At 44.3% G+C, this 25,082-nt stretch overlaps 1 protein-coding gene across 4 annotated transcripts in view; it reads left to right on the top strand.

Annotated features, from left to right (window-relative positions):
- The window catches only part of MAPKAP1 (MAPK associated protein 1), a 109,856-nt gene extending 86,134 nt beyond the window's left edge, over window positions 1-23,722 (top strand). For 3 of the 4 annotated variants that reach the window (XM_076355282.1, XM_076355283.1, XM_076355280.1), the window contains 4 exons: window positions 3,363-3,503; window positions 8,605-8,742; window positions 19,715-19,812; window positions 21,945-23,722. In XM_076355282.1, coding sequence (XP_076211397.1) covers window positions 3,363-3,503; window positions 8,605-8,742; window positions 19,715-19,812; window positions 21,945-22,070 — 503 coding nt within the window. In that variant the 3' untranslated portion in view covers window positions 22,071-23,722. The remainder of the gene's footprint in view (window positions 1-3,362; window positions 3,504-8,604; window positions 8,743-19,714; window positions 19,813-21,944) is intronic. The other variant, XM_076355284.1, reaches the window with a different exon arrangement.
- The last annotated feature ends 1,360 nt before the right edge of the window (window positions 23,723-25,082 follow it).

Genomic DNA, 25,082 nt, shown 5'->3' with positions numbered 1-25,082 from the left:
TTACTGATATTACTGCTATTATCCAATGCACCCTCAGGGGTCCGCGTGTCTTGCCATCTTTAGACAGATGATCTGTTTTGATGGTGGAGTTCCTGGCTGCTCTCCCAAGAGCAGCAACTGTAGAAATTCTGTAAACCTGAATCCATTCACGAAGCTTCATAAAACAAAGTCGGCAGAGGTTACCGATACGCGGAGAATCTGAAAGGCTTCCAGAGCAAAATCCCACTGTTCGGCTGCTCCGGCTGCGGCAGTTAATGCTCCTGTAGTTTAGATGCTGACAAGGCGCTCGCGTTTTTAGTTACAGTGACAGCTTTTTCCCCTGGATGTGATCTGGCAGGCTGCTAGTTTTCTTTCTAATACTTTTAATTTGGGTGTGTGAAATCTGAGAAGACTCAGCTTCATAATAGCCGTGTGAAGTCAACACGTAGTGTCCCCGCGTTGCCGGTAATTCACTGTGGACAGTGGGGTTGGGGCGGTTCGAGGCCAGGCGGGGAGGCTGGGAGCACAAAGGCAGCAGTACCTGCAGAGCCTCGCGTGAGTCTTGATCTTGTGACGTGTTCTAAGAACATTTCGCAGGAGGTGTGAGGACGAGGTTAATATGTTGCCGTTCTTTGTGTTATTTCTGAATTTCTTATCGCTACCGATTCAGGTTGTCTGTTGGTGCTAACACTTCTTTACGTACAACACTGTACTTAAAACCCCGGTATCTACAGTGCTGCCCGTTGCACAGAGGTGAGAGTCTCATCACAGATGGTTGGACTCGATGACCTTAGAGGTCTTTTCCAACCTTGATTCTATGATCACCCGCCGTTAAAACGCTGCCGCGCGTTGGGAGGAGGCAGCGCACAGCGCAACCTGCCGTCAGAAACGGCTCGGGGAGGCGGCTCCTCTTTGAATCCTAGAGCGGGGCTTCGTTAGGGGCAGCACTAATGACCTCCCTGCAGACGGGGGTGCGCGGGGCTCAGGGTTCCTCTCCTCCCCCCCCCCCCTCCAGCAGTGACCCCTCTGCGCTGCTTGGGTTCACACCGCATCACTGACTCTGGGGGTCCTTCCCTGCCCCGCCGTGTCCCCGTCTGTCCCCAGCCCCTGACTCCCCTGCGGGCAGGGGGATACCCAGGTGTAACCGTGTGGTCCCGCGTGCCGCGGGGACGGGGCTGGCTGCGTGACTGGGAGCCGCTGTCGGGGCTGAACGGGCATTTCACTGGTTTCCGTCGGTGAAAGAGGGTCCCAGTTCGCTCTCGACTGCAGGGCAGCAGTGCCACTGCCATCCTCCTGCTTTGCTTTCAGGCACCGCCATGCCACAGTGTTTCAAGATGCTTTTAAGTGCACCAAAAAGTTTGACATATCTCAGTGTATCTTTGAAGTACTGCAGCATGAGGGTTTGACATGATACATTATGATAATCCATAGTATAGAGACATTAACACAGGGGTCTTTGACAAAATACATTGTAATGTCTCTGAAGGAGCCATTACAATTTATCTTGTCATTCTGGAGCATAGAGTGGTTGCAATGTTAAGATGGCTCTGCATAAATTCACATGTAGACTGTTTCATTTGATTTTTGGAATTCTTTCAAGTCGAGTGGCACAGCCCAATTTGTAGCTTAACCCTTCGCTGTCCCCCTTCCCCAAAGAAAGGTCCCCAGTTGCCTGTCAGGAGGCTGTGTTAGGAGCAGTGAGGAGTGGGCATCACTCTCGCCCGCTCTCCGGTGGGCAGGGTGGAAAGCTTATGTGACTAACGTCTATGAAATGTGAATCTCCTACTTTATGGTCTCAACATGCATTTTGACTCATTTAACAGCAAATGCTAACCTTACTTTGATACAGACATGAAAGAGATTTATCATAAGCAGTGACATTTGTTACTGAATTAACAGATAGAAAAGGGAACGTTTTCAGCCAGCAGGAAAAATGCTCCGTGCTCAGGTGGCGTTTTTCTTCTCTCTCGCCTGCATTTGTCCTGCTTGTGGCCACCACCCCGAACATTTCCCTTGCTGAAGCAAACGGCATGTACTTCTGCAACTCTAAATTACCCTGTTGAAAGGGAGCCTGCTTCTGCGTCAACAGTGTGTGTCTGAGACAAGTGCCAGGGTTTTCCTCCCCTGGGAGCCGTGGCCTTTCCTGGCAAACCGTCCCCGTGTCGTCGGGGCCCGAACATGGAAACTCGCTGTAGCTTCCCTGCAAGCTGAGGTCCCCGAGCGGGATGGGAATTTACATCCCCAGAGGGAAAGGTCAGTGCGGGAGGCGTTAGTGTTGAGGCTGCTCCAACTGTGCAAGTCTCGAACAAAATTAATACAAAAAAATCTGGCAAGTTCTTAGCCTGCTTTGCTGGATCTTTAAGACCTGTACTAAAATTCCATCATCTCATCTTCCCATTATTAAAATTTCAGCAAAATATAAAGTTTTCATTAATCTCCTGCAGCAAATTTAGTACTCTGAACTGGCAGTTGATTCAGCTTTTAGGACTACATTAGCTGGGATATTAAACAAAACGTGTCATTCTTCAATACCTTCTGTAAGAAGCTAAATCAGTTTTCAAACATATTTATACCACTTTATCTAACAGCATCTGAATGATCGTTTAGAGCTGAGATGCTTTATTAGCAGCTGGTATAGAAATTACTCTGTGCAAAATTATATATCGCATTATAGTAATGTTTCAATTGGTGTTAATCCAACGTCATAAAATGTAAAAAAATCTTTAAAGTGCGTTATATTTTTTCAGTAATTGGCATTTTGGCTTAATGAGATGTTACCTTTTATAAAGCCAGTACCTGCAGTAGTAATGAGAATACTAATCAGTAAATAAAGCGCAGCTTCGGTACCGCAGGGCTGAGATCAGAGTGCCCAAGGTGTTACTAGTGCTGCAGCAAGATGCCAGCGTCACATCCCACGTGGGGGGACGCTGAGACACGGGAGAACTGTGCTAGTGCCTATGTCGAGGGCGGCACCTGAAAATACTGCCTGTCCCTGGCTGGGGACAGGCGCCCCTTCGCCAGGCTCCTTCCCGGGTGACAGGCTGTGGGCGTCCCGGCGGGGATCCCACCAGGTCAGCCCCCGGGGATGTCTGCGGTCCAGGGGTGTCTCGTGTCACGTGAGAATCTGCCGCTGGGATGTTGCGCTGCTCTTCACGTGGGACGCAAATGTGTATTGTAATGTCCTTAATGAATTAGTGATTTTGTGATTTTTGTCTTTGGATGGAGGGTGAGAATTTCCTCCTCCCAGAGACATGGACTTGAGCGTTTTGTTCTTTCTTAAAAAGCCATCTGCAGCTGCAGACGTCACAGCCGTACTTACGTGCTAGCTGAATCGTATGCTGTATTTTAAACCTCTCGTTCACTATTGTTGGCTTGTTTTGCAGGTTCAAGAGGAGAAGAGGTCTCGGAGGAGGACCCTCAGATCGATATAGCTACAGTTCAGGATATGCTCAGTAGCCACCATTACAAGTCCTTCAAAGTCAGCATGATCCATAGGCTTCGATTCACCACTGATGTTCAGTTAGGTAAATCAATCCGTACTATAACGCTTAGGAAAATGGAACGGTTCAAACCTTTGGCCATCTCTAATAGCTGATTGTCCATCTCAGACGTTTTTAAAGCAGTCATTATCATGTTGATCTATTTTATCGCAGAGCACATCGCTTGAAAGTGTTGCTAGCATTTCAGCAGTTAAATAAAAATTGCTTTCAGTTGAAAATACTTCAGTATTTTTATTATCCACAATCAGCTAGCACATGTTTCTTCTGAAAGAAGGCCATTATTTAATGACCCCATCTCTTTTTTTCAATCTAGGCTTCCTAATGGAAAGCTTCTTGCCAACTGTTTTGTTATTTTTAAATGAGGCTGTGCAAAATTGGGAATGATTAAGTTCTTCCTTTTCTGAGACTGAAAGATTTTAATGACCAAGTGGAAATTTGAGGTGGAACAAAATAAAACTAGCATTCTCTAAAGGTTTTATATTGTCCTTATTAGCTTTCTGAATGCTTTTGAAAACCTGAAGGCCAAAGGATGACAGAATCTTGAATTATAAAAGCCCCATTACTGTTTTAAAATGATTGAATGGCTTTTTATCTTTGTGTTTAAATTGTGAAAATTTGATTAATGATGCATTGGTAGGTGACCTGTGACATTCCTGCAAATACCTTCCATAAAGAAATGATTCAGCAGTAAAATATTAAGTGCCGTAATGTTTACAAAATACATTTATTCTGTAGGATTCGGTAGAATTGTTAAATTTGCACTATAGCAGTTTCTGTATTATTGTCACTACAGTCTCTTCATTCTTCCATCCTTAAGCACATATAAAGTATATGTCTAAAACTTTTACAGAAGAGGCTTTCTTAGTTTATTTTGAACTGTCTTGTTAAGGCAGGATTTATATGCTGGTGCTGAAGCAGGACAGCGCTGGGCATGTTTTCTGCTTTTGAGCGAACTATCTGGGTGTGATAGTTTGCTTCCAGTGAAGTTTGACTCACTGTATCTGGAAAGTGTCAGAAATGAGAACTTGAAAAGGTCATGGCAGATCACTAAAGATAAATGGTTAAGGGAGAATAGCTGTTAAATGAAACAAATGGCTTAACTTGTGTAGCAGTGAAGGAGCTGACCCTGTCCGGTAGTGTAAGGACCATAAAGTTTCCCTTTTATAACAATATGTGAACTTGTATATTTTTGATGGCAGTACACTGACAATGTGATTTTTATAATGTAATGACTTTTTAAAAATCAAAGAAAACCCCAGTGAGATATTCAAAGTTTGGGCAAATGTACAGCATCAAAACCTCTAAATAAAGTCAAAATAAGTGTATGTGGCTGGGTTCTCTCATGAATTTTTCGAAGATATTGAAAGGGAAATGCTGGTAAAATAAGCATTGAGGTGCTATTTGGATTAGGGCTGCCGGGTGTTAATGTGTTCATCTTCTGCGAGTGACAGACTGCTCCATACAACCTGAAATGTAAAAAACGATATCTAATTTTTTTTTCATCGTTCATCAGTAACTGTGATTCGGGAGCTATTCTGTGTCAGTCTAATGATGGCCGATTGCAAAGACTTTTCTGTGTAGCATTTTTATGCCATCAGTTTTATGTAACAGCCATAGCAAAGCGACAGTTCTAGCGGACGCCGAGAATCCAAGCTAATTCCGTTGCTCCTTATTGACAGTATCGATGATGTTGGTAGCTGTGCCGGAGCCTATCGGCTGTCAGGCTAGCTGAAATGCTGTGCAGTGGGTGCACGGAAAATATCCACGTGGTTTTGGGGGCGAATCCCAGTTTCCCAGGCTTCACGTGGAAGGGTGCTTACGTGTGACAGAACCCAGAAGTGGTGGAGAAAACACTCAACGTAGCTCATCTCCAGTCCCTGCCGTTTGCTCCGACGTTGTAAGACACACACGTCATTGAATTTGAGTAGGTTCTGTACTGGGTTTTATTTCAGTTGCATAGAACAGGTAGCAATAGTGTGAGCTATGTTTGTGAATTACTGTTTGCATACTGGTACTTTTTGAAACTTGTAGCTGTTTTGAGGCCTGATCGTTGAATTTGAGGCAAGGTTTACCAAAAATATTGGAGTAAGCTTGATCTCCTGTACATTGTGCGTAGTTCTTCTTGACAGTAAAAAGCGATACGTAAATGACCATGGGAGGGATGACCACCTTTTGACTGATGGTTTTATTACAGTGGAAAGCTTTAGCCGTAGCAGTTTAAGGTCTGGGGTTTTATGTTTTAGCTCATATTACAGTGTAATGCACATACAGTAGTGCTCTCAACATTTTTACAAAGGTTCTATCACGTTGTGAAAGAATAAGACACATTTGCTTGTGTATCACATTAGCAAAATTAGAAGCAGCATATTGTCTTGGAAAATTACTGCTGACAAGTATTTCAGAAAAGGCGGGGGCAGTTGCAGACCCCAACAAAGGAAGCAAGAACAGAACAGTGTTACTGGACTAATACATCGATGACATTTCTTTTGATAAAATGAATGAATTAAGAAAATAGTAGAAGAAGCATTTTTACTTGGTTTTTGAGTATGACTAATTTGTGCTGTGAGACAGAGACTGCAGAAGCCACATACATAATACTGTTTTGATTTTAGTTTTCAACACATACAGACTGTGAGAACAATAACACAAAAAAGACAACATTCTTTGTCAATGTGCTCCGTGGATGTGTGTGAGCTTAAGCCAGTGATGTCGAGATACAGAAATAATGGATGAAGTATACAGCAACAATTTGCAGATAAAAATAATAGAAGTTAAAGTGTATTTTACATGATAAAAAAAAGATGAAAGAGGAGGAAGTCTGTTACATCTGAGATGGTTACAAAATCCATGCTTGGTGAAGTAGCCTCTGCTGAAAAGATTGATGCAATGGGGAGTGACCTTGGCTTGGAGCAGGAGCTGGTGATGTATGTATGAGCATCTCTCTGCTAAATGGACCCAGATTTGTAGCACTAATATACATGGAAGCCCAGAACCAAACTCAGGATGGCAATAAATCAACAGCCACTTTGGGTGTCATTTCTGGTTTATATTCCACTATTGTTCTATCACTTTAATTCATGTCACTATCATCTGTTCATCTGGAACAGTTTTATATAATTTTCCAGTGGAGTTACCTGACAAATCCTATCAAATTAACAAGGTGCATTAACAATATTGACTGACTGTGAATTCTGAAGTTGCAGGACCATATAGTGAAAATTTTTTAAGGATATTTTCAGGGGTGACGTTTTTAGAGGAAGGGATGGGGAACAACCCTCGCACACAAAGAATTTGCATCTTTATTTTTAGAACTTGCCTTGACTTTTTTCAGCGAGAAAATAAGAACTTGTACCATCAACTTCGCATATTTTCCTTAAACTACAGAAAATGCCATTTTGAATAATTAACCATTACAGTGAAATAACAACGCCGATTTTAAATAATCTGTCCAAAATTAAATTACAAAACAAAATGGGCTCCAGATACAGCATCAGCCTGCTCAAATTACCTAGTTCTAGCAGTCCTTGTGTTAATTGGACTCTTGATACAATGCTTAATTGAAATGTGATCTCTCTGATGTGACGTATGTTTAATGACAAAGTGCATTCCTGGACTAATAGAAGGGGGGAGAGGGTTGGTGGCGTTATTATAACCTATCATAATAGCCAGGGTTAAAGTGAAGGTAACCTTGTATTAGTGGAAAGGACTGCAGCAGGAGGCCCGCTGTAGGTGTCTGCTCCTTGCTGTCTGTATGCTTTGATTTTAGAGTTGCATAAAATACAAACGAACGCGGCTTGCAAATTCTGCAGCTATGACCAGACTTTAAGAAATACTGAGTTAATTTTGGAGGGCTTGGGAGAGTCCTTATGTGTGTGGCATCTTACTTTTATTTTGTCACACCTCTTAAAAGTTTTACCATCAGCTCCTTTAGGTTTTCTTGTGCTTCAGACGAGCCAAGCGTAATGTATTTGAAAGCATCATAGTCAAAACCCTCAAGAGGGAAAAGGTTCTCTCTGCTGTTTTTCTGGAGGTACAAGAGTTAAATGACGTTTAGATACTTTTTTCCTGTATTGCTTCCTTTTGTCGCTTTCTCATGAGCTTCACCTATAACTCATGACTGAAGAAATGTAATTATTTTTAAGGCTCCACACATCTTGATGTAAAAAGCACACTGGGAAGTTTGTTCAGTCGTGTCAACAGCTACTGAACAATGAGCTTCTGTTCATCAGTGCGGCGTAGCAGGGCCTTTGCTTCGCAATACTGTGATAAAGACCGCTATAAATTACAGCGAGCGTCCCGGGCGAGTTCCAGCACGCTGTTAGCCCTCAGCCTGCCCCGGCAGCGTCCCGCTGGAAAGGCTGTTCTTGCACGACGTCGGGAGTAACGTGTGGAGGGATGATAGAGGAATCTTCTACTCTCGCTCACAAAGGTCTGCTGTAGGATTCGTGTGTGGCAGCGCGCCGTATCCAGGTCAGCCTACACACAGCAGTAGCGAAGCGCCAGCCATCTGGGGAAGCCCGTGTTGGGAAGCAGGGCCCGGCGCCCGTGCCAGGAGCTACACAAATCCTCAGCTTGCTTTCAAAGCAGCCTAATTAGAGCTGGCTTTAAAATGCCAGCAGTGTAAAAACGCACAGGATCTCTGGGACTGGACGTCTTTGTTTATGAGGATCTGGGTAACACAAAGAGCGTTTCTGTACTGCTGCGAATGGGTGTTGTCCTCTCATATAGAGCATAGTGTATATGCTGTATAGGAGACAGAGCAGGGACGGCGTGTGATAGTGTCCATTACATATAATAGTGGTGATTGAAAAACTAGCAGTATCTTTTTATAAATCTTGCAGCTCATGTAGCTGCTGCTTCCAGAAGAGCTCTGTATGTGTTGAGAAGAATTTTTTCTGTGATATTTCTTTCTTGTTGGTATGCTTATGCAGGAGGATAAAATGCAGATTATCAATGCAGTTTGATAACCATTTGCTTTTGGTTTCGAAAGCTCCTGTGCTTTCAGAAAGCCCAAAAGGGCAATATACTTTCATCCCATTTAAGATTTATAAAGTGTGTCAAAACGGCTGATATGAAATCACTTAAACAGATCACTATTGTGGCTCTCTATTCTTTCTCATCTCAGGTATTTCTGGAGACAAGGTAGAGATAGACCCTGTTACTAATCAGAAGGCCAGCACTAAGTTTTGGATTAAGCAGAAACCCATTTCAATCGATTCTGAACTCCTCTGTGCCTGTGACCTTGCGGAAGAAAAAAGCCCAAGTGAGTAGTCCTTTTTATTTATGTTCTCTCTTCTCTCCCTCCCTGTATGTGTTAGATGCCCAAAGAATTATTGCTACAATGTCCTTTTCTTTCTATAGGTGTATTTTATTCATTATAGGATGTTTTTAATCTGACTCGATTCTGTTATAGAGAACACAACATAAGCAGATACACGTTTTATGGGTGTCCTTTTAATGCAGCTTACAGCTAATGGCATCATTAAGAGTGTTTCTTGCCCGCTATCAGTAGCTGCTAACACTGTCATACCAAGGAAACGCTGGCTTTGCCTAGCTGGTCTCTAGCACCATAGCGCGGTAGTCAAATAAATGTTTCAACATACTTGCAATTTTTTTGAACTTCTTAACATCCACACTGGTTTTAAACAATTTCTTAGGTGCAATTGAGGATCTCGGACATACAGTAAGTGTCAGCACAGTCTAAATTTGCTTCAGCCGTGGCTGCAGGGTCACTGGGATTACGACGTGCCGCTCTTGAGAGTTCAGTTTCAGGAAAGCAGTGACCGTTCCTGGCCAGCAGTGATAGCTAAGCTAGCCGGAGGACGGGTTGGGCGTCCCCGTTCAGCCAGTCATCAACAAGAGGTCAGAGTTTGCTGCGTTCGCTGTGCGACTTCAAAAGCCAAGTGCTTTTGCTTGTTGTGTCAGTGGAGTAATGAGAGTCTGTATCTGTAAAATTTGTTTTAAAAACCACAAGATAGGCCCTGGGGGAATTGGGCAATGTCTCCCGGTGGTGCCAAAATGTAACTATCTACTATCAAAAAGTAACTGCGGTTCAAAAGCTCAGATGGATTTTATAACACTTGTGCTTTTGCAGGGTAGGGATGCTAAGTATTAAGTACTTATCTGCAAGGCGACAGAGAGGGAGAATTATGTGATACATATTTACAGAGGTAATGATCTGTTGAATTCCCTTGGAAGAGTAAATTTATGGCTGCCACAGATTTTATCAGCAATTATTGAACTATATCCTTCTCCCCTTCATTACCCCTTCCTACTTCCATGTTCTTAGTCCAGTCATTGTCTTCCTTTTCTGTCTCTCCAGCAAGATTTCGTGGTCCTTGGGAAGGCATGATCACAAGGAGAGACTTCCCTAATGACCAGGCAGTCTAAAATGTGTAACAGTTACCTTTATAGTTCGAGGTGCAGGTTTGCGCTTGTAAATATATTAACTCCTCTGGGTTTGTAGCCACATTTCATTTCAAATGCAAACACTTGTGGTGGTAAAGTTGTGCCCACAGAATGAGGCTGTATCTGAAAAGCCAGCCTTGAAAGCCGAGGTTTCCAGCTCACACTTCCATCAACACGCTAGTCTGAGACCTTCGAGCTGTCCCTGAACACCTCCAGAACTGCGTCCTGCAGGGGATGGGGCTCCTCAGCCCCAGAGGCAGCACCTGCTGCTGTAGGAAATGGTGCTTGTACCCAAATCCTGCCGACCCAGGCAGAAATAAGGGACGGAATTTCAACCCCCAAATGGAGTCCACCGGCGGAAGCGCAGTACCTTCAGTACCTTGGAGATCACTGACTGAAGAATCACGGTCACTTTGGAGAGGATGCTGACAGGTTACAGCAAAGGCAAACTTTATGATACTAAGGGTTTTTATTTACTCATTTTCACATGGCCATCATAAACTTTTCCTATTAAGTAAGTGTTCAGCATAGTTCCAAAAAGAGAAAATAATTCCTCCTGAAATCTGCTGACCTCTTCCCGATTCACTAAAGATGTTCCCAAAGTCATTATTTTAGACCAGTAGAAGAGACTTTTAGTGTGACATCTCAGAATGATACATTTTGGGGAACTCTCAACAGCAGATCAGTATCTCTTGAATTTTAAATGGAAAAAAGTTATTTTAGTAGCATAAAGGAATGAAACTCACTGTATTTCACAAGTTTTGTCTGTGATTTTTATCAGCATAGTGATATATGTTTGTAGCAGAGTTTACATCAAAAATTATTCCCAGATCTTCCTTGAATGAATTATTGCAAAGAAGGAGAGGCTGAGTAAAGATAAGGTCTTTGAGTTCTGCAATATATTTTGTTTTCATGTTTTTATCTCTCGTAACACAAACATGCTCCATCTCGTCTTTCAGAAGTGTTCTGCACATGTAACAGTGCTTGTACAGTTACACTGGGTGAAAACATAGTGTATGTTTTATTAAGCTGCCTGCCTTCCCTAGACGTTGGCAGTTGGGGTTGTAATAAGGTTGAGTGCTGCTTTGCTAGACCGACTTCTTGTAATTCTGAAGAGAGGTGAAGGGTTTTCAGGAGCATCCAAATGTGACCTTACTTTTTAGTACGGGCAAGGGGTGCTGGGAGTGGAGTTTGGTCGCTGTGATCAGTATAACTGGAGGTTTCTGCAACAATTGCTCCTCTGAACATGGTAATTAACACAGTTGAATATTCAGTTAGCTCTTACTTTCTGCAGATTAAAGAGATTTCAGAGTTTTTACTGGTACTTTTCTGCAGAAATGTGAATACAGAAGTTGTGTATCGATGTAGTGGAGAGCCTCGTGCTTATTTTCTGTTAGTTTTCTCTGAAAAGACAGGTTCATGCAGCGAAGCTTTAGTGGCACTTGTGTGAGTGTTAAAGGACTCGACAACTTCAGAGGTGACATGTTGTGAATATTTACCGACGGGCTCGGAGTCGTTCTGGACGGGGCTGAAGCTTTCCTGTGCTGTGAGTTCGCAGAACTTAGAGCTGTGTTCAGTGAAAACAGAAAATGAAAATAGAAAGCTTGGGCATCTAATTTGCCATTAGTGTGGGTATTGTAGGCAGGAATGGCGGCTGATTTTTGTTTGCCCTTGTAGTAGGCCTGGGTCAGCATTTGAATTTTTATTTGTAAATTAAATCAGACTCCCTGAATTTAGACAGAGGGAAGAGGTAATGGCCCTGCTGGCTCGATCAAATGCCATTAGAACCTGAAACCACTGTCTATAAACGGCTTGTTTAAATCAGGTTCGGTCTGATTATCACGAGAGATTCTGAATGTTTTGAATCTTGAAAGGAAGCATCCTATCATTGAGAAATAAGATTTAAGCCTTAATAAAGTAGTTGTCATTTTTATAGATGAAAAGAGCTTTGTATCTCAATTAAGTGTACATAATATAAAGTCTTAAGGAAGCAACATAATATGTTTAATACAATTATATCCCTTTGCAATAGTGTAATTTAAAGGAAATCTGATTCTGTTAATGTCTCTTACATTACTTGGACAAGGGAGAAACTTCAGTGTCACTGACCGCTGCCTTTTTACAAAGTGCACTGTGGACAAAGTGCAGCTGTGATGGATGTGTCGTGGCCGTCCCTTCCGAGGGCCGGGGCTACCAGGCTGCCTCGGCATCTGCGCCGCGCGAGCGCTGAGCCGGCGCTGATGCATGGAGGGGTGAGCAGACCTCAGGGCAGGCCTTCTAGTGGCACTGAGGCTAATCAGTTGGGCAGACTTACAGTTTTCGAAATACGTGGGGTTCTTCCATTCGTGTGTATTTTACGATAGCTGCAGAAATGGGATTTATTTGATAATTTACTTGAAACACTGAAGAAACGTTCTCTGTGATCCTTTTTCTGCCTTTTTTTGTTTTAACGAAGCAGATACATCTCAGTTGCTAGATCAAAATATCCTTAATATTAAGGTAGTCTAAACAAAGGTGTTCTGTAGGTCACGGAGTACGTTGGTAACTTCGGTTTGTAATTTAATTGCCTGCTTTGCACCCTGCAGCTTAAGATTTCCTTTAAATTCTTATTCCATTGTTGCACTGGGGCTTAACAGAGTGTTAACCTGGTAATAGGCACAGGGCCTCCCCATTATATGTCTCGCTATCGAGCGGTTCTGCATGACTAGTTAAAAAAGATGGCAAGAAGATTAATGAAAGCCGCCTAGTACAGAAGGGGGGTAGGTACCTTTGCAAGACTTCTAGCGAGGAGATATTAGAGCTGAACCAGAGCTTGGCTTTTTCTTTATCCTGTGACCTTTGAACCTGCCTTACTGTCGAGAGCTGCCAGCGGAGCCGACGTTTTGATTGATGTTGCTACACGAGTCAGTCTTTCCCATTGAATTCCACATCTGCACGAAAATAGCTTTTCTAGCAGTATTCATACTGGCTGTAAGTGATAGCCAAAGGGATGCCTGAAATGCTTTTATGTAGTTTTCATTTAAAGCTAAAGGTATTTGATGTTTTAATTCAGTATCCAGTTCCTCCAGATTATGCACGTTGGGTAATACTAATTTAATGAATTCATTATTGGGTTGTGGAAGGACTAAAAACATACAGAAAGCGTTGGGAAGGCATGGATTCCTGCTGCTTGGGGAGCTTAAATAGAGATGTTGCACGTTTGCTCAGAGCCCTGCAGTGGAGCCAGAGCAGGGAGGCAACAATTATCCATGTGCTCTGCAAATGGTGCACAAAATACTGTGTGGTAGTTCCTAGTATTCATGCTCCCGCTGTGAATAATGCGGTGTGTGAAATAGTAGAAGAAAATTCATACTTGATAGGAGACTAATCACGGATTCTGATCAAAAGGTAAAAAACAGGTTCAGCAGAGAAAATGTTCCCAAACTTCAGGCTTGGAGTGAAAGACATCTCAAAGTGTATAACAGAAAGAAATGAGTCCAAGTGCATGTGGACATGCTGTTTGCAGAGGAGTTAAATGCCTCGGAGGGAAGGCAGCGAAGGCACAGATGGTGCTTGGGTTTGCTGCGTTTTCCGTTTCTGCGGCAGGCTCAGGATTGTGCCCGGGTTGGGGGGGCCAGGCTGAGCCCCGGCGAAAGGCCAGGGGTGTCGGAGACCTCGCGAGCAGCCATGCGGGTTTGGCAATAGTTCGCGGGATGTGCTCCGCCGGAGAAGGGGTCTGGCAGCGAGGGGAGCCGTGTCAACCTGCCTGCGCGGCTGAAGGAGCAGGCAGCGGTTTGGCGACCGCCTCGCTGCGAGAGACTCTCCTGCCTGTGCCCCACAGACGTGGCTGCAACTTATTAAATCCATCCCCATTGAGCAGCCTTTTCATAAAAGTACTCTGGAGCACAATCAGGAGTGTGCATTGCCTCATCCTTTTAACAAATATGTTTTGTAGCCCTATTAAAAGGGGTCTTCATCTATCCTGTCAAAGCTATTCTGCTGGGGTTTTTTAGTTTAATTACACTATCCAATTAAAACTCCTTGCTGCATTTTGATTCGCTTCTCCTTGGGCTTGAGTGGATATGACATTTACAAGGCTCGCCTTTCAAGCAGACAATGGCGTGATTGATGAGGTGCAGACGCAATGAAGGAGGCGATTGCCATGTGGAAACACTGCTTAGTGCATTTTGATTTATTTATCATCTTTTTTCCCAAACAAGGTTGCTGGTGAAGAGGTTTTGGGCAACCCCGAGTTCCACCTCAATTTTCACCATTCTTGCAAAAATCTTTATTATTATTCTGCCTTTAATAATAATTCGAAGAAGAAACAAAAGGCTTTGGGGAAAAAAAATCCAGATGTGTGAATAGTTATCACAATTTGACATAAAAGTGGTTGTATGCAGCACTTTAATTGCAGCTCTGCTTTCAGGACATCTGGAAACAAGACATCCACTAATAGCAATGTTTTATAATAAGCCTAAAGTAGAATATAAAGACCTGAGTTGTAGGGAAAACTATTTTTTTTTTCCTTAACATTCGTATCATTTGTTCCCACTTAAGTAATGCCTTGGTTTGAAGGAGATCCATCAGGTATGTGGTGTGCAGTCTGGACTCATCGGTGGTTCCACTGATATCGGTGGGGTCAGGATTTCAACCATAATCAGGATTTCAACCATAACTTCGACTGCAGTCACTACCTCTGAAGGAGACATCGCCTTGAAAATACGTACCTCTCAGATAAATATCGCTTGCATAAAATGGGCTTAACCCCACTTTTACACTCAGGACAGCATTCCTGTTCAGTCTGTGTCCCTAACCGAGCTCGGTACTATATCCCTGATAATCCAGCTGTGGCTGCAGTGCAACTCAGGACATCCCCCTAGAAGAAAACTTCTAAGTTTTCTTGTTACTAGAGGTTGTCAGGATGGGTGTTTTGACGGTGATGCAACACTCGCATTTTTGTAGGATCTTCGGGCCCCGCTCCAGGGTCACAGCATCATTTTTGAGGTAGCACATACAGATTTCAAACAGAGTCCCTCCCCAAAGCTTTTAGATTAAATATAACAGTGGTTGGTGAGCAGAGGTTACCCCATCTTAGTGTTTTAAGTGAAACTGCCTTTGTACAGAAACATTGCTCATGTGTATTTTATTTTCATCATTCCTTGCCTGTTTACTAGTATATTTCTAATTCTTTGTAATCCCTTATGAGTCTGTGAGAAGAGATTTCAAGGTTTGATCCTGTTGTAGTCACAATTTCTGAAATGGTGAAAATCTGTGATGATGTCAGATGATGCCCATAAGTGTTTTGTTCTTCAGAGAGGCCTTTCTCTAGCTATTTATTCCACTAATAACTCTTAATTGTTGACTTCTGCCTTATGGCCTGTAATGACAAAGCAATCATCAAGGTATATTGAAAAATTAACATAAATTTGCATTTCCCAGTGTTTGTTTTCTGTTTTGTCCAATTCATGAATATTCGTTTCATCCTCCGTTTAATTAGTGATTTAATTCAGTGCACACTGATTTAAAGAGTGGCACTGGCAAGAGAAAGAGGCTTTTGGTACAGTCTGAATGGGGGGGATGGGAGAGGAAGAAGAAAAACTATTTCTAGTCTCGGCAGATTCAGTTAAAAAAAGATGTCTTTTCTTGTGCAAATTCACATCCTTCCAGTGTTTGCCAGGCAAAAAGTGTATTTTCTTAGACTTTCTGATAAAGAGTTTGTTGCTTAGATTAAAAAGTGAAAACTTTTTTCACCTCTTTCAAGTGAAGTATGGTGGACTGCAGTGGTTTTATGTATTTTCCCAAGATTGTAACTTGCAGAAATTTGCAGAAGATTTACCAATGACTTTTCAGTCAGTAATTCTGGAAACTGTAACTCAGCAGTATTTGTCACCTGCTGCATGTAAACGCAGAAGCAATGAGACGTTGGGGGGACGAAGCACAGGGCAGGGGTTGCTGTTTGCACGAGTGGTGTTTCACCAAACCTAAGAAGGATAGAGAGGAGAAACGTGAGCAGCAGATTTGCGTCTGGCTGTGCTGCTGGGTTTGGAAGGATATTGGTTATGCCATAACTAGCCTCTTCCTTCACTTTTTTTGGCAGTATAGTAATGTTAAAAAATAGGAGATGTCAAACAATTGAATTTAAGGCATCATGCTGAAAGAGTAAACGAGCTCTCCTCCTTTCCAGTGAATTAGCATCTTGCCCTTCCACCTGAGCCTGCTGTAGGCATTTCAGGTGTAACCACACAGGAACCTATTAGTGTTTGAGAGTTAGAAAAGATTTATCAGCATTCAGAGCTGAGGCCAAAGGGCACCTACGGTAGGATGTTGTTTTCCTGCTGTCGCAGTGAGGTTAGCCCCAGCGCGGGCCGGGGAGGCACGGCAGGAACGGGGCTGGCGTGGGCCATCCGCACGAAACCTGCTCAGGTTTGCTGAGCTCGCCTTGTGGGTTGTACCTACATCATGACAAAAGCCTGTGATAACAGATGAGTTTCTGACATTTCATTTGCCTTCCATAAATGTTTTAGCAGATAAACATAGTTGGGAATAACATGTATTTTCCATTGTACAGCCGATTAATTCTGATTGCAAAATATTGAAGTTTCCCCCTGTTTAGTCCACCCTTGCCATCCGCTGCAGTGGTTGATGTTAAATACACTGCTGCGTGGCCTCGGTGCAGGGCAGTGACAGCCAGCACTGGTGTTTGCTGGAGTTGAACACTTGTGTTTCAGACCCGCAAGCTAAAGGACACCAAACCATTGTTCATGTAGGAGTCACAGTAACGAAGCCGTTCATGCAATCTCTGCATTTGTTTTAACTCTACCGTCATGTGCGGCAGAAGCTGCTTGAGCTGCTGCTGTTTGTTACCAGATATTCTTATACGGAAATATAAAACCATTGAAGTTCCTATTGATCTCCGAATTGTCAAGGATGGTGCTCTATTGGAAAGAGGTACATCACATATTTAAGCACTCTTGGAAATGGAAATCAATCTCACAATTCATAAATTCCATTTGGCTAGAATAGTAGCGGAGCAAAGTGCCAGTTATGATTTCAATGAACTAATATTTCATGCTGTAAATAGTATAATGTGGACACGGAGCACATAAACATAATGCTGTAATGGGGCTTTCTAAAGAAAAGTCGTCTTAGCTTCTTTCCACTAAATCACCTGTCAGGGCATAGGACTGGGTTACGCGGCCTGCACGGCAGGTTGTGCACAACCGCGGCACGCGCTGCGCATTCAGGCTTTGCATCGGATTCAGCGGCAGCATCGTGTCCCCTGCGACTCCCGAGAGCCCGTGCAGGAGTGCGGGTCCACGGCTCAGCCAGCGCCTCGCCGGAAAGGCAGGGACCGGAGCAGCCTCCGTACTGGCAGGACCGGGAGCACGAGCACTGCCCTTGGCTGTGCTGCGGCTGCCGGGCTGCCCGGCGTGCTGTGCCCGAGGAGTACGTGGTGCTGGCGTGGCACCGGGGCAGCACTGGGCTCCCCAGGGGAGCAGGGTGAGCTCTGCCTCCTGCTACAGGGCACGTCAGGATTGTTATTGGCATCTAATAGTCATCAAAAGAGCTGACTCCTCACAATAAGTGCTCAAAATAAAGTTCTGCGTTCTGCTTCTGTCAGCTCTACAAATACTTCTGCTGGAAAGGAGGCATAAATCACTGGTTTAAAAGAAAGATGGGGGTACTGGGGAGGGATTCTTCATCAGGCATGATGGAGGCAGTGATCTCGCTTAATTTTCATATTAATATTTCATTTTCCTTCTGTGGTCCTGTGCCCTGCCTCTGCGGGGTGATGCATGGCAGGGCAGCATTGCTCTGGAGGAGCACGCCGGCGGCACGCTGGGTCTTTCTGCTCCTTGCATCCGATGCAGGCTGTGCTGCTCCTACCAGGGTGGCTGCACTGCTGCACACCCAGCCCGCTCTCCGCGGGGTTAAGACGCTTGTGTCCGCACTGTTGGCTTCACGGAGCAGCTCGACGTTTATCTGGGGGGATCCCTTGGTGGGGTGGATGTGGGCGCTGTGGGTGGGGTGGTGTGCGTGGCCCTGCCTGCGCTGCGCCCGCCCCGCTGCTGCCTTCTGCTTCCCGGGGAAGGACTGACAGCGAGCGGGCAGAGAAGCGGCCTGGAGAGGGGTGTCGTGAGGTGCGAGGCCGTTCCTCGGCTTCTGGCCCTTTCAGAGCACCCCAGCCTTCCCCACCGGCTGAGCCGTGCTGGGGGCAGCAGCCTCGGGAGCAGCCGGCAAGGCAAGGTCAGCGTCGGGAGAGCGGGCTGCTCGGGTGGAAGAAAACATGGAACGAAATATCTAAACCAGGTGAAGGGAGTCTTGATCCACACCAAGAACCACCCGGTGAACTTCCAAGACCCAAAACAAAGAACCTCGTTGGAATCCTCCAGACTGTGTTTTGTGCCATTTTAATTTTCATTTTTAGTAATCAGTTTCTGTAACCGTGTGTAAAATTAAATGTCCAAGGAAAACTGTGGTAGCTGATGGGGCGCGGTGCTGTGTCATGTCCCCAGGAACGGTGCACGGGCACTTTCGGAATCGTAAAGATGCTGAATTCAGTCCCAAGCAGAGCCGGGCGTGCATGCATTAACATACTAATGAGCTTGTGGCTAGGAATTCCTGCATTTTTAGTACCACCAAGGCATCATTTGTCAAATGATTTAAAGGGGGTTTTTTTATTATTATTAGCCAATTTTTCAATATAGACTTTATATTCCAGATTAGTGCATCATAATGGTGTTTAATTAACATGCCACAATAAAATACTCGCATCTCAAATTTTCTGGCCACAGATCTGAGCATATATCAGTCACTTTTTGGAAATCTGGAAAATTAGATAATGTAAATAAGATTTCAAATTACCTTTCCTCCAGGAAAGACCTGAATTTACAGTAATGTGGCTGTTACTTTACGGATTACTAACTTTGACCTTTGAACTGAATAAATTCTGAGAAAAATGATGGAAAAATATAATGTATAGAAGATGCTTAATTTTAATGTTGAAGCCATGAACATCCGTACAAGTGAAGGATATTTTGCCCTCCTACATGTTCTGCGTAGAGGCCTTTATGTTAAAGCCGCCCCTCCCGTCCCGCCTGCAGTCCTTTTAAAGGTCAGTAGTTCCCGTGCCGTTCTCCAAAGGCAGCCACAGAGGCTGGCCGGGCTGTCGGCACCCCGCGTCCATTTAATCACTTGAAACCTCCATTTGGGACTGAGCAACAGCGAAGCCTGCCAGCGAAGTGCTGCGTAGATAGAAATTACAGTTATACTTTAATTTTGATTGTCCTGCTCGTAGGAAGTGAGATTCCTGGTTTTGAGTATCTGTTTCATAGCATCGTTGCTGCATCCTCTTGTATTTTACAGTGGTGACACTTTCCTTTGCCGTAAGCAACTGGGTAGGTTTGGGTAGTGTTTTGGGGAGAGGTTGTTGGAGTGATGATTCTGGGGTTAATTGGCCTTTTATTTTAAATATAACACTTATCTTCTGCATGTGATGATTATACAGTGAATAGTTACATAAAGTAGTCCTAATGTGGTAGTTTAACTGAAATATAGTCTTGAGCTGAACGGGAGCTAACTAGCCATTTGATAGATTTTTGCATTTCCTGCAGTGGGGATGTGATGGGAAAACGAACTTTATTGAATAGAGTTCAGCTGCTCCTGTAAGCCACCACTTGCCTTAAATTGAAATGACATGAGAAGCCTGTCAGCGTTTCATTACTTCCTTCTGTTGTGCTGATGGTATGCTAAGATCACCATCTGTGTTTTTCTTCTGTCAGGCACACAAGCTCTGCTGAAACTTTACAGGAATATTCTGAACAGTTTTTTTCTTATCTTTACAGGTCATGCAATATTTAAACTTACATATCTAAGCAATCATGACTACAAACACCTTTACTTTGAATCAGATGCTGCTACTGTCAATGAAATTGTACTGAAGGTGAGTATTAAATTTTAAAGTGACCCAAAATCCTGGGTGTTATACCACTTGTTAGACATGAAAGTATTCAAGAGGCTCTGGAAATACATGAATGGTGCCGTGCCTGAGGACCACTAAGGTGCATTTAACTTACCAGCCTAGTTGGTTGGTGCCTATTATTTTACTCATTTTTCAAACAGCCGTACAGGAGACTGCCTATTTGTGTATAATATTCCCTTTTATGCCTGTTTCTAGTTAATAGAGATACCGATTTTCTGTGGAATTTTATAGAAAACCACCAAATTTTGTTGTATCCAGATAGTTTCCACTTCCAGACACGTGAGATGGTCTGCAAGCCCTGTGTCATGCCGGCGGTGTGGGGCCGCGCGCCTGCGTCCGGCAAAGCGCTGCGGTGCTGCCGTGTGGCTGCCGGCGCGGGGCCCAGCCTTGGAGACCCGGGCAGGGCACCTGGCTTGCGTAGGCGCCGAGCCGGGACGGCGAGGAGCTGAGGGAGCAGCCGCCCCTGGTCTGCGAGGAGCTGGAGGAGCTGCTGCGGAGCTGGGCAGCAGGGAGGGCGGCTGGGCAAAGGTCCCGGCACCGCGGGGGGACCTTTCGGAGCCGGTGTTCAGCGATTTCAGGAGGGCTCCAGTTAAAGCGTGCGCTGACATAACGTTCAAGGCCACAGGTTGACGCCGGGTTCGTGGCTCCAGCACCGGCGCAAGCGGAGGCAGTAACGTTGCCAGGACAGCGCTTCTCTCCTGCCTTTCACACGTCTTTGCCAAACGCAGGTGTTTGTACAAAGCAAAAAGGTTATTTTTCCCACCATGATACTTTATCAGAATTGTTTGCTTTTCTTGTGGCTCAGTACATACACATACTGACTGACTTTCTGAAACAAATTTTTGTAACACTTTTGGAAGATTAGACTTAATTTTCCGCAAGCTAATATCTCACAGCAATTCAAAATTTAAAAAGCAGTAATTTTGGCAAGCCATCTGTTATGTTTGCTTTTATTTTCTGTGTGGAGTTTAGAGGATTGCTAAATAACTGACATACCATAAAATAATTTTTATTAATAACATAGAAGGTGAATGTATTTTGTGGGTTTTCTACTTACTTCATGAACCATTAGGCCAATTCTTTTGTTCCTACTTTATCTTAAATAAGCTGTTGTAATCCAGAACATCCAGACACATCTCAGACTGGTCATAAAAGAAGGCTGAAAAAAAAAAAAGATTTGCTATGAATAACATGAATATTCAAGAGAGAAATATTGTTGAACAGTATGGTTTTTCTTAAGTTGCAGATTGTTTATATGGAGCACTTTCTGGTTTCGTGCATAAGTTACCAGTTTGTTTTCAATTCCGTCAGCATTAGGAGTCACAGAGAAATCAGACTTTTCAAATTAGGCTTTTTACATGATCAAGTGAGAAAGACCGAGGCTTTATTGACCATGAAAATTTCCTATATTTTTATGCCTTAAGCTGTAATATGCAATGAAAGTGAAACACTCTACAGTGCATAAAATTGTGCAAGTTTTAAGCCACAGCATATTAACCAGCTAATGGCAGACCAAAGGGCATTTTTATCTTTTTGATTCTTGCATTAACCTTCCATTAAAATTATCTATGTGATTATCACAAAGCACTGGAGATAATAAATTTAGGGAATAGCAGGCTTGTTAAATATCATTTAAAAATGCTTTCATCAAGTAAAATGTGCCAAAACACAAGGAAACTATGAGATTAGCTGAGTATGCAAACATTGTAATGAAAGAATTATTTTTATTGAAGCTGAGAAAGTCTTTTACTGAAGCCCATTACTCTATTAGACCAGCACTCTGGGTCTTCACGACGTGCTGCGTTCGCCCGGAGGTTTGGGTGACGAGGGTGGGATGAGGGGAGAGGAATGCCGAGAGCCTGGGGCCGCCCGGTGCCGAGCCGAGGGCCGTGGGAGGAGGAGCCGGAAAGCGGCCCCACGCAGAGCAGGGCTCTCCTGGAGCTCCGGGTTGTCTCTGCTGTCATTTTGTTGGCGGCCCGCTGGGGCCGCTTTCACTAAAGCCGCGTTCGGTTGGGTGGTGTGAGGGTCCCTGCCCTCCCCGGGCTGTCCCGCTGAAGCACCGAGGAAATTAAATACCGTTTCGTGTCTTGCAGGTTAACTATATTCTAGAGTCACGAGCAAGCACGGCCAGAGCAGATTATTTTGCTCAGAAACAAAGAAAACTGAGCAGGAGAACAAGCTTTAGCTTCCAGAAGGAGAAGAAATCGGGACAGCAGTAACGCCTAGCCTCGAGGAGAGCCTGTCTGCCGAATTCGGAGGAGGAGACGCTCCCCACCGCCCGAGACAGGTGGGAGCCAGGACTGCGGTGCTCCTGCTGCCAACAGGCAGGAGCAGCCGGGGAAGAAATCTGAATTACCCCGTCTCTCACGGTTGGAAGATTATCCCTCGTTGGTGATGGGAAGTCTCCCCTGTGACAAAAATAAAGAGCCATATCAGCCGGAAAGAAGACTGTTACGCTTCAGGTTCCTTTGATTAGAAATAAGAGAATGACGTAGACTGGCATCATTTAATTACTGTATTATGTACAATCACAAGAAGAGATGTGATTACATATTATTTCACAGCGTGGTTAAAATAAATTATATACATCTGTAATACACCCACGTACACACAGGTATTGCTTGTGACATGATCAAATTTCTAAAAACAAAATGTAGGACAAATGTATCCATTTTTACTATTAATAAACAGATGTAATCTTTTTCAAGGTCCATATGATGCACAGTTCTTTTGGGGGGAGGCTGTAGTCCCAGATGGTTTCACTTCTGTTGCTGAAGTGCAGGAGGCAACCGTGAGCCAGGGAACAGCAGCCATTGCAGGGGAGCCGATTTGTGAAGAAATGTTGAGACAGTCAAGTCTGTTGTGGTTTGTTTTGTTCAAAAATATTTTTATTTAACTGTGCTTTTCAGCTTTGCATACGTTTTATTGGAAGTTACTTGCTGTAGTCAGCACGGTGTTTTGAAACCAAGGCAGCGTCTCTGCGGTTGAAGGGAGAGCGTCCTCCTGCCTGCGGGAGCTGCCCACGTCCGCCCGCGGATCCACGGCTGCTGCCGCGCTGGGGTCTGCTCTTCCTCTGAGACAGCTTGCACCTGAGGACTGAGAAAATGCCTTCACCTTTTCTTAATATTATTCTTTAAAAATAAAAATTAAGACCTGCTTTGTACTGGGATTTGTAACTATTTTGGCCTTGTCCATCCTTAATACATCAGGGAACACATGAATGGGATTACTGGGAACCAGAGCCACATTTTTGGTTCAGTTCACCAGAGGTGTCTTTCATAAATCTTTCCAAGTCGTTGAAGCTGGAGCTCCCTGCACTGCTGCTGTGGATTTTGTATCAAGAAAATGCCCTCGGTTCCAAGAGACATTTAACCGCAGCCGGGGCTGCAGGGCAGGCTGCAGCACTGCGGGTCCCGCGGGCAGACCAGGCTCCCTCCTGCCGCCCAGCCTCGCCTGCCACAACGTGACCTCTTACAGTGTCCTACCTTGCTTTTGTATAGAGAAAACTTTCTGAGCCTTAACACATAGTTTAGGAATAGACACTAAGGCAGAGAGGTCTGTTTGTCACTTACCTGTTGTGTTTAAGTTCTTGGTTTTTAAAGGTTTAGCCCTCCTAGAGCTGGTGTCGGTGCTGCCTCGGGGGGAGCCCTGCCTGCACCGCGGAGGCCAGTCTTCACTGTACAGTCTTCCATAATATCTGCAAAACAAGAGAAACAATATTTTATAGTATTATATTAATTTTTTTAATATTTTATATGCACAAATGCAGCACAGATACAATGGGGAAAGACCCTTCAAATAATGCAATGTAAATGACTCCTTTAACCAACTTTGTGAACTATTTAACATTAAAGTTGTTATGTGAATGTTCTTTTGCCACCTAGTTTCCATTCTTTTTAACTGAACTAAAAAATTGCCTACTTTCGTATTAGAAACTGCAGAAATCTCCTACTTGTTTCCATGGCCGTAATGCTGTTGCCACCCACTTACATTTATTTATTATAAGTAGATATTCAGTATGTGCAGTATTTTGCTTTCAGTAAAGCCTAAAGATTGATGTAATAAAAAAATCTCTGCTGTCTAAACTGTGGTAACGTTTGTGGGCACATAGTCACTTGCCCGGACCATGTACGTTTACACCATCTCGTAAATCACCTTCCACTTGCTTTATTTTTAGCGCAGTCCTCCCACGGAGCTGGGACATGCAGCGCAGCGCGTCCCCGGAGAGCACGGGCAGGGCAGCAGGGACGGGACGCTGCTGCTGGAGGATGCTCCGAGGGCTTGACGGGGAGCAGGCAAGGTGTGGAGCCCAGTATGAGTTTATTTGCTCTGAAAGAGCTGTTCACAGTTAAGAAGTGAATTTACTTTCAAAAATCAGATCCAGTTGAATACGCGGTGTGGAGGAAACCTTCCTTAAATTCTGGAAACGTCCAGCTTTTCAAGAGCTGGACAGCCTCTCCCTCGGAATAGACATTGCTACTATTTAGTGTTTGATGAAAGAGTTAAATCAGAGCTCATGGTTGCAATCTGTGCGCAGCTGAACACAAATCCATCATGGGCTGGTCTTTCCCTGGTAGTTGTAGATTTAATTGATTCAGATGGGCATTCAACTGGGTCAGAAAAGCAAGCTGTTCCTTCCGTGCCTTGTTACTGGGCTTCGGCAGAAGAGGGTGGCTGCCGGCTCACATAACGAGGATGACTTCTCACTGACATGCATCGGTAGCTGTTGGAGGCATCAGAGGTTTTTCTGACTTTTCTCTTACTTCTGCTGTTGCAGGGGGACCTGGCTTGCATGTGCACCTGAAGTTTTACGGTCGATTGCACCTCATAGAGTGAGTGTACACTTGCAAAAAAATCACAGGCACAGACCCAGTGAGAGTCAGGGAGCGCACGCACAGAGTGGGTGCAAACAACCAGAGATGTTTCCCCTTGCAGTACCAGGAGCCCCGGGGGACTCATACCTGTGGGCTGGTCTCAGCTCAGGCGCCTGCAGCAGCCGGTGCTGCTCATGGCCAGCCGCTCGCTGTCCAACTTGCTCGTATTTGCACAAAAAAATGCTGCTCGGAGGGTCCCGAATACACCGGGAGAGATGGGTGACCTTTGTGGTGAGACCCCGAGGTCATTTGTTGTGCTCCTGGGTGGCTGAGCATTTGTCTGGGAGATTTGTGAAAGAATAAAATAGCTGATGAGCATCTTTGCCTGCTCAGGAGCGGTCGGTCGTGTGGGGATGG

The sequence above is a fragment of the Aptenodytes patagonicus genome, chromosome 18 (genome assembly GCF_965638725.1).
Source record: "Aptenodytes patagonicus chromosome 18, bAptPat1.pri.cur, whole genome shotgun sequence".
Taxonomy (NCBI): domain Eukaryota; kingdom Metazoa; phylum Chordata; class Aves; order Sphenisciformes; family Spheniscidae; genus Aptenodytes; species Aptenodytes patagonicus.
The sequence above is the reverse complement of the archived record's forward strand: the minus strand, read 5'-3'. Positions and strand labels throughout refer to the sequence as shown.